Source organism: Clarias gariepinus, chromosome 26 (assembly GCF_024256425.1).
Source record: "Clarias gariepinus isolate MV-2021 ecotype Netherlands chromosome 26, CGAR_prim_01v2, whole genome shotgun sequence".
Taxonomy (NCBI): domain Eukaryota; kingdom Metazoa; phylum Chordata; class Actinopteri; order Siluriformes; family Clariidae; genus Clarias; species Clarias gariepinus.
The window spans coordinates 21,364,887-21,374,901 of record NC_071125.1 but is presented as its reverse complement, the minus strand read 5'-3'; the positions used below and the strand labels follow the sequence as shown (position 1 = coordinate 21,374,901).

The 10,015-nt window shown below is 37.9% G+C and overlaps 1 protein-coding gene across 1 annotated transcript; it reads left to right on the top strand.

The window, feature by feature from the left end:
- On the top strand, positions 1-9,736 carry si:ch211-161h7.4 (uncharacterized). Its single transcript, XM_053488395.1, has 18 exons — positions 1-353; positions 609-652; positions 755-825; positions 1,073-1,218; positions 2,225-2,282; positions 2,376-2,577; positions 2,666-2,743; positions 2,837-2,911; positions 3,005-3,163; positions 3,303-3,697; positions 4,130-4,522; positions 4,715-5,299; positions 5,448-6,036; positions 6,132-6,202; positions 7,393-7,554; positions 7,707-7,867; positions 7,962-8,052; positions 8,146-9,736. Exons 1-18 carry the CDS (start codon positions 330-332, stop codon positions 8,229-8,231), a joined length of 3,390 nt encoding a protein of 1,129 aa, XP_053344370.1. The 5' UTR covers positions 1-329; the 3' UTR covers positions 8,232-9,736.
- The last annotated feature ends 279 nt before the right edge of the window (positions 9,737-10,015 follow it).

Below are 10,015 nucleotides of genomic sequence, written 5' to 3'. Positions count from 1 at the left end.
AGTGGGCGCGGGAATTTGTGTTGAATGACAACTGTTTTAGCGCGTTAGCTTGTTTATAGTTTGTTTGCTAATTCTTGGCTCGGGGAAATACAGCGAAAGGTTTAACATATAAATAAATAAATTTATTAGAGGAATGTTAAAGTTTAGGTGGCGGTTGAGAGTTTTTAAAACCGAGTTAGCTAGTCGGTTAATGCTAATTAGCTAAAAACAATATTGATATCAACAAGTATCCATGGCTAAGCTACGCTAAGCTAGGCTAGGCTAGGCTAGGGTAACAACAGTCTCACGGAGAGAATAAACTCCGCGGCTGCTGACGCTTCCCTCATACAATGGACCGAAATATGATGAATTTGGTTAGTAGATATCTATGTATACAGGTTTTTGCTATGTTAATGCTACCACTCGGTAGCTGTGGTGTTAGCTGCGTTGACTCGGGTTAAAAACATTAGCATTAGCATTGTAATGGGGGAGTAGCGTTACTGCACAAATGATGCCACTGCATGAATGACTGCATGATTCTAGCTGACAGATGTTTTTAATTAATAAATGTCAGGTTTTACTTTTGCAAAATGATTTTAAAAAATTGTGACTGCATGAATGTGTTTCAGGGAAGAGCGAAAAAGAAACTGCGTTATTTCCCCTCAGAGGAAAGGTCAGAATGTTATACTTCACTCAGTAATATGGGATAAACCTTTTATTATTGTTTTTTTGTTCATGGGGAAAAAATGCGTGTTTTTGCACTGTGTGTTTGCAGCACTCCATTTAACCTAAAGATCAAAGATGTCTTTAGTGTCCGAGACCTTGACGATATTTTTGATGATTTGGGTAAGTAGATTTGTTTTTATTTAATTTATTTTTTAGTTCTCATGAATGATCAGTTACCTGCCTGATTAATGAAAAGAAAATTACAGTTTATTAGCCTGTGTGACTAGCTATTTTAAATATGTAAAAGCACAAAACTTTGTAGAAGTACTGGTGTAATCTTAAATTTCGAACTTTCCTTATCTAATGTGTAATATCCCAAACAGCTGCCGTCGCCTGTATAAAAACTGTACCGGTTCTGATTCTGTAGATTCTGATCCAGGCACGCCGCTTCTCTCACCACTGCCCAAGAGCCCAGGAGAAGACGAGCGAAATAAAGGAAGCCAGTGTCCGATTCCAAAGTCGCCAATTCCAAAGTCGCCGTTATGCTTCAGAGGGAAGATCAGTCCTCTCAAGGTGGGTTAGGGTTTATTTGCTAAATCTAATTAGGCAGAAATGTATGTTCCATAATCTTTGTAAGATTCAGTTTTGATGGTCTACTTTTACTTGGAGTAAGCCAAGCTGTGTTGTGCTTTCGGTTCTGTTTCATCTGTACACTCTGTCTATGCATGGTAGACTATTGAGTTGTTCGGCTCTGTTAAGTAATATGTATAGCCACGCCCACCTCAAATGAAAAAGCGATAGATTACTGGTATAAAAATTATTCTTGTTTGTCAGAAAAGCCTTAGGTTTCGGATAGAACTTTCTCCCTGTCCGGATCCGGACCACGGTCCACCATTTAGTGATGACTGGTTTAGATGGTCCAGAATGCAGTGAATAATAGTCAGTTTATTACAGAGTTTTGTGAATATTAGCTCAGGGCAGGAGGCAGGGAAGAACAATGGCATGTTCAATTCTGATATAAGAAGTGCTTTAGTGTCTTAAACAAAACACACCTTCGTGGTAGTTCACTAGCTCTAGGATAAAGTGTACAATCTAGAGAATCAATACAATATAATAAAAATAAGCTAACACAAAACCTAGAAGTAAAAAATAATTCAATAAGGGCAAAAGAAATGAAAGTGTTTAAACCATTTGCTCAGAGCCATAATGGTGTAAAGAAATTCCTTAGCTGCTGAAAAATTTACAGCTTATTTATTATTAATATTTTTTAATTGTTAAAGATTCTTCATCACCACAGACATGACTCCACTTCTGTAAATTTCCACTTCTGTTTTTCATGGAAGTCCATTTTGTTCTTAAAATTTGTTTCGTTCTTAAAATTTGTTAGGAGCATTTAAATGATCAATGAAGAAAATTGCGTTTTTTAAATTTTATTTTTATTATTATTATAATTATTATTATTATAAATAATTGTTCGTAAATAATAAATAAAATAGAAATGTATAACTTATTTCACTATTCCACAGCTGCGTTATATAATATTTGGGAAATAGTCTAATCTTTAAATTCTTATCCTCAGCCTTCAGATGTTTTGGAAGCAGCAGATGACATTCAGATGGATCATTTAAACAATAAAGGTAATACGCTTTTTTTTATGGTGAAATTTTTGTCTGTCTGTATCAGTTGGCTTTCACCCGTCCAATTATTTTCCCATGTCCGTCTTCTATCAGGAAGCCCTTTGGAAGAAATTGCTCCTATAAAGACCTCCAGTCCGATCGAGCTGTTTGCATGTGAAGGTGTTGCAGCGGATGCAGAAAAACCTGAAACCTCTCCACTCCTCTTTGGCATTGAGGATGAGGAGCCAGTTGTGCATGATTTGAGAAAACCCCAGATGAGTCTGAGAGCAGAATCCATAAAGGACGGTTCTCAAGGGTGAGTATATCACAGAAGGATGTTTTACCTAAGGTTGATAAACATGAAAAAATGTCATGTTTGTTTGTTTTTTTCAATGTATATACAGGGACAGTGAATCGTTGGTGTCTCCTCCATCACGACTGGAGTTTGTAAAGCCCACAAAACAGAGTCAATCTGTAACAAGGTTTGTCAGTTGCTTAACGGCACATATTTTTGGATTTGCTCATCCGTCTTTGTAAGTATTTGTTTATTCCTCTTTTTTTTTCATCTCATTCAGCTCAACGCCTCTAAAAGCCCCAGAGCAAGTGTGCAAGACCTTACCACCTGAACCTGAGGAGGAGTCGTCACATACGTGAGTGCTGGATATATCACAAATGATAAGAGCTGTCTGAAACAAATACTTAACATACTTGTCTTCTAATAATGCAATTGTTTGTCTTGTCAGGAATGGACGGATAACTTTATCCCCTGTAGTATTAATTCAGAAACGTTGGCCTAAACCTGTTCCAGAGGAGCAACCTAACCAGCAGGTGCAGGAGGTTGGGGTTAAACAATCACTGTTTCAGAAGAAGCTAAAAAATTCCTTACAACCTAAAGCCTCATGGTGAGTTTGTCAGGTGATACGTATATATTTTTTGCTAAAAAGATTGATCAATAGCTGTGGAATGAAACTAAATATCACGACTAATTGCTTTTATACTCTTGGACTTCCCTGAGCTGATTTAATTCCCTTTAACGGTTAGTTTCAGGAAACAAGAAGATCTGCAACAACCAGCTCGCGCCCCTTCACCTCAAGTCCAGGAGGAGGACTTCATGATCCTGGAAGACGACAGTCCCATTCGCTTCACCATTCCCAGGAAGACCGACAATAAAGGAAATCCCGCACCAGAGAGTGGGTCTGTGAAGCCGGATATGAAAGAAAAAACTTTTCCAATGCAGTCTAAAGAAGAGGATAACCACAAAGACGAACCCAAAAAGAAAACAAACGCAAAGCGTTTGAAGGTTACCGACATGACCATTAAAGACACAGAGGTAGAGTCCGCCCGAGAAGAGAGGGAGGAAGAAGCCAACGAGGATGTGGGATGTGGAGAAGACGTCCATCTTAATCCAGACAGCAGTCAAGATACTGATACACCTGGTATGATTAGAAATTAAAAACAGCACAATTTCATCTTATAGAAAGATTACAAAAAAGTAAATGTGCTGTTTGTGTATTAGCTTTCTGCTGATAATTTTAAGAATGAAGTTTGTACAGTCCTGCTCAAATGATCAGCACCAAAGAATTAACAGCAGCTGCAGTTGGATTCAAACTAAATTTTAAATTATTGTTGTATATGTGAAAGTAGATCTTGGCTACAATTAATAAATTTGATTACTGTACACATTATTTATTTGGTTTGTCACCTAGTTAAAGAACAATCTGTCCCTCGGATAGGGAAGGTTGCTGTAGAGTTCATTTACTTTGTTAAATTTAGTTAAAGGAGCAACTAACTATGGTGTAAATTCATTACATGGAATACATCAGCCTGTTGTAATACAATCTTTGTTTTTTGTTTTTTTTTCTTTGTAGTTATAGGTGAGCAGAGACCAAAAGGCAAAACCTCCAAGCCTGAACAGCATGGCACCAACGATGGAAACGTTGGTTCGGGCAAAATTCAAGCTAAAAAGCCTGCAGTGAAAACAAAGAAATTAGCAAAATTGCCCAGCAGCGGCATGAATACAGAACAAGAGGAGCCTGTGACAAAGACGAAGAAGAAACCCATTAAAACAAAAGCATCCGTAAAGGCGGACGTGCCTGAATTCACAGACCTAAACTCTGCAAAACCAAAGAAACAAGACAAAGACAAGGGTGCAGTAAAGAATAAACGGGCTAAAGCGCAGAAGCAGGTGGATGAGGTACAAATTTCCCCCGAACCATCACAGAAATCTCCTGAGCCTCCAGAGATTCAGAGACCGAGCACAGGTACGGGAATGATAATAATAAAGATAAAAGATTTTTTTTAATGACGTTTTTAAATTAATATTTTAGTTTTCTTTAGGAGAATTTTGTTTATATTTTGTTTTGTACAATATAAATAAAAAAGCTCTCATTGGTTTAACGCCACATACTGACATTTCTTTAATAATAATTCTCCTTTCTCTTTTCTCATACCAGTTAATAAAGAGCCTGCATCAAAGCAGGGTGCTCCGAAGAAGTCAGGAAAGGCAAAGAAGGCAGATAAACAAACAAAAGAAATCTTAGTGACGAAGGAGCTTCCTGGACCTGAGCTTGATGTTTCTGCAGACGCATCTTCAACCAGCAAAAGGAAAAGAAAACCACCCGGGGAATGGTGGTTAACACAACAAGAAGAAAACAACATGCAGGAGCAGCAACACGAGGCAGTTCAGTCTTCACAGGAGCTCAAGTCCAAAAGGAAAACCCAAAGAAGAGCTCCAGTATTAACAGACTCGACCGAGCAAGAGTTAGTAACAGAAAATGAGGAAATCCAGAATGAGCCTGTTACTGCTCATAAAGTGGCCAAAAAGCAGAAAAAGTCACAGGCTGATAAAAATCCTGCTTTCTCAAAGAACAATCCCAAATCAACAGGTGGCAGACGAAAACAAAAGGCAGGAGCTCAAGTCCAGCGTGAAACGACACCTGCTCCGATGGCTGAAGAAAAGGCGAGAAGTGACGACTCTTCAGAGCAGCTCAGTCCAGTGGCATCTAGTCCACTTCCTAAACAGCACAGATTAACTCCAGGTAAATATACACAGTCAAACATTTGTCTCCTAATAGCAGTTTGTTTGTGTTTTCTTTGAATTTATATACACAGGGTTAATGAGGGAGAATTCTTAATGTTAAATGAACGCTGAATGATTAGAAATCATGCCCTCATCATTCTCTACAGGAGATAAAAGGGTGTTTGATAAGACCTACACCCGGGACGGTCAGAGTCGATCTGCACCTTCGCTCGATGCAGCGGAGAGCGTTCCAGTAAAGCGCCAGAGAAAGCCACCAAAGAACTGGTGGGAGGTTCCACAGTCTCAGGATGAAGCCGAGAGCTTGGAGACTCAACAACACAATTCTCCAGAAACGTCCAGACCACAGATGGGCCCTCCGAAGAGCACAGTCCATAAAATCACCAGTTTACAAAAGACACTGGGTCGTGGGCAGAGGAAAAATAAAATGAACATGATTAACACTCCAAAGTCAGTTAAAAGATCGCTGGCCACATTCGATGCAATCTATGACTCTGGGAAGCAGGGCATCTCTGAAGAAAGTGGGTTAGGAGTGAGGCAGAAGGGCCGCAGAAACTTGCTGCACTCTCTGGACGATCAGTCTGAGCAGTCCAGTGAGAACACCAACAACTATCAGCAGCAGGCTAGTAGCCACGCGACCTTTGACATGGCCATGAGCGGTATCGTCCCAGAGTTCAGTGCTGCTAGAAGGAAAAGGAATCCTCGAGCGTCAAGTGGATCCAACAGAGCGTCCGATTAGTGAGTTGCCTCAATCAATCAGACAAATACAAATATTGTTAAATTGCATGTATTAAGATTAATCTGAAACGTTTTTCCCTTTTTTTGTGACTCAGTGACATCGGTTTCAAAAGTGGTCCTTCATCACTAATTGAACTGGAACAATATGAAGAGCATGAGGACTCTGGTAAGTGGTAAAATTAGCCTGAATATATGATTTACTAATGGGAGGTATTTAAACTGTGGAGCTTACCATCCTGGAGTACTGCAGGCGGGTGGGTGGAGTAGGTGAGATATGTGGTAATCATTTTGTAAAAGGTTGCATCAAATGTATTTTTTTCTGTGCTTTTAAATGTATAATGAGAAGCAATTCGATTCAATTAAGAAACTTCATTTATCCCCATAGGGCAATTTAAGGTGCGCAGAGTAGTTAAAAAAGAATCTGTGCAAATACAAACTATGATATAAATAAAATACAACTGTTGGAATGATGATAAATGAAATTAGTGCAAAAATGCATGAGTAAACAGTTTTTTGGCGGATGGTGTTCATATTGTTGTAGAGTGTATTCAGTCACTTGCCCCGATATTGCCATTCCGCCACACTGATTTCATCTACATTGTCTAGCTGCCAGGATGTTTGCGCTAAAAGTAACAAATTTGTTCACAATAAAATTACAAGCCACTTAAAATCTGCTCGAAAACTAGAGATATGAATCCAACCTCCCCAGATATTTAACTCAACTGCAAGTGCTGTTTGACATCCTGAAGGCCGACGGTCATTTACCGTGTATAATTAAGATGTACAAAAATAACGAAATGCTAAAACAAAAAAACTATAATTAGTTCTACGATTAATATAAATTGTTGCTTTGCTTTTGGGGATTTATAAAAGTCGGACTCAACCTATTATTCATTATTTGGACCATTTTTAGTATTTATTGTGATTATAGTGGAGAAATTATAATCATGAAAAAAAATGACTATAGAAACTTTGCTGCAAAGATGAGGGGTCAGTGCTGGGTCAGATCCCTGGCCTTATAACAGATTTGAAGCTCATTTTGAGTTATGATAACACTGTTACACTGGGGCTGTTCACATGAATCAGACTACTAGAGACTCTGTACAACTACAGCTTTTTTTTATTTATTTAAACTTTTTCCCACTTGGTGGTAACATCAGTATACGTAAGACTTCTCCAGCATCTTCTCTGAAAACCTGGCACTATTTCCTTGTTTTACAGTGGACATTTTGTCCTGGAGTATGCTTGCCAACAATGTGAAGTGAAGACCAGTTTAAATAAATTTGCATTAAATATTTGTTTCATTTAGTCTGTATACATTTGATTTGAAAGTCCAGACTTGTGCTGTATTTTCAGATTTGCCATCATCTAGAATAATTCCTCAAGCGCGATTCACGGCCCGCGTTCTGTCAGACTGTGACCTGTGCGGCCCTCCACTGAAGCCCATCGTCCTAGATAATGAAGACTGGGATAACCTCTGCATTTGGTTCAGTCATATCTGGCCAGTCACTTCAAAAGGTAGGAAGTTCTCAGTGTGGACCTTCGGTTGTACATACAGTATACTCCGTGTAATGTTGTTTGAACTGGTGACTAAAGATGAATGAATTATCATCACTGCATGTTAAAAAACCCAAGTGGTTATATTTACACAAGTGTTTGTCTGCTACTAGATGGAAAAGGCATAAGCCCAGATGACTTCCACTGGTACTGTAATGCTGGACGAGCCATGGGTCACATGGTCGACCTTCAGAACAACACATTCTCGAGTGGCAAGATTCTGTTGGGCTCGTATATGAAGAAACCTGCGCAGATGGATCTTCATGCAGTTACTGTAAGTGTTGTTCAGCAAAACATTTTTTTTTTTTGACTTTTTTAAAATCAGATATAAAAATGTTTTTTTGTTTGTTTTTATCACATTTCTTAAGGTGTTTAACGTGGCTTCAAGTTGTGTGCGGGTGGAAATTGATGGCGTCAAGGAGATCTACAACTCTGGGCAAACATTTATGGCACCTTGTGGTAAAAAACTTTGACATTTATTTACCTTGACTTGAGTACGTTTTTGTTGATATGCTGGTTTATATTTTTCTTATGTTTTTTTTTTTTGTCAAGGGCAATCCTACAGCATTCACAACATGTGCCAGGAGCCTGCAGTTTTGTGGTACCACAGGATGTTACCAAATCACACACCGAACTGACGTCAGTGCAGGAAATCATGCCTACAAGTGTTTATGGACATAATAAGACTATAAGGTTTTGGTTGTTATTGTAAAATAATGTAAATATATTGCTTTTAAAGTTGTATGAATTTAAAGGAGCCTAAAAGGCTTAGTATTTGACTTTAGATGGAGTGTTTGGCTTGTCACCTTTAAAAAACAAAACAAAAAAAAAAACATGTAAATAACATTGTTGCACCATGACAGATTTAAAAGTTGTGACTTTCATTCTTTTTTATAGTTTTTTTATGTTTGATATACATTTAGATGCAGTGTCCCTAAAAAATGTTTGATAAATTAATTTGCCAGTAGGGGGCATTGTATCATAAAGAATGTCACCAAAAGAAACAAAAAAAAAAAATCCTGTTAAGATTCCTGTGTAAATCTGGATATGTGGTGACGGAGGAAGACTCCTGATTACCTGTCTGCGTCGGTATGTGAAGTCGCTTCACAGTCCCTTGTTGGGTATTTAGCACATGAACATTATTAGTATTCATCTCAAAAGCATCAGTGATGAATCTGAGTTGTAAAGTGTTCTAATAGAAATGATTGGAGCTCAACAGTCTGCTTTGTATGCTTGAGAACTGTCCGGTCTATTCCACCACCATCAGCATGTGATCTCCCTGTTTTATTTATTTATTTTTTTTACTTTTTACATTTTATCTTGTTCCTCTCGCTGGACCACTGTGATTCAAATCGGCTCATCCTTCAACTTCAGACCATAACTTTGAATTCAAGCCCAACAAGCGAAGAAGTTGTTCATCATTTTTGCTTCAGGTGATAAGTGCACAAACAAAAGTTCTGATTAAGATTAAGATCTAAATTTGCTGCTGTTTGCATTCAATAGTAATACAGTTGTGTTTTTGAAGACTTCACTCTTGTATCCACAGAAACATTGGTCATGTTCAGCTAAATTCAGTACTTTTTTGTGCTGATGTTAAGCATGCTTAGAGATTTACAAGACAAACATTGTTAAAAAAAAAAAAAGACTTCTGAATCAGGATCTGACAGTGAAAGATGTAATAACGACACAGAATTTTACCATAGGAACTTGTTTGGGCTATTTTAGAAACCAGTTTTATTTGTTTGTTTATTTTTAATAATTTATTTTACACCTAGTTATTTCTTCGCAATATAATAAGTGTATTGTAAATTGTACGAACAGCACCTAAAAAAAAAAATCAATTTAAAGTTCATGTGTTGATGTAGTCCATGTTCAGGAAGTTATTTCATCTCATCGCTTGCGTCCTAAAAGGCTGTCCCTCCTTTGCTTTTTTTCTTCTTCTACTTTTTTGACATTTAAAGAACGTGTAAAGATTGTCATGTACCAAGAAAGCACAAAACACTCTGTCCTGATGACGTTCCTGAATCCGAAATCTTTTAACAGTTTTGCTGCTGACCTTGGAGACTTCTTCCAGAAAATGCTACAGAAATGTCTCCTCACAGAACAAAAAAAAAATTGTAAAACATATTTGCTTGCAGTTGAGGTCAGAGTTTGGCGCACACATTATGAACATGGCGATGTGAAGTTTTGCATGGTTTCTGTAAACAGGTCTTTTTGTGCGTGGGTGGGTGGGGGTAGAGAAGAAAAATTAAACAGCACTTGCTATTAATAGGAGGAAATCTCCTAAAATTGGAGCACTAGGTTTAGTTCATTTTTGTGATTTCTCATAGCAGCACAGGGTCAAAAATTAAACATTACAGAATCAATACTATAGATAGAGCCACTTATATTATTAACTCCGTGGTGCAGAAAGTCTTGAAAT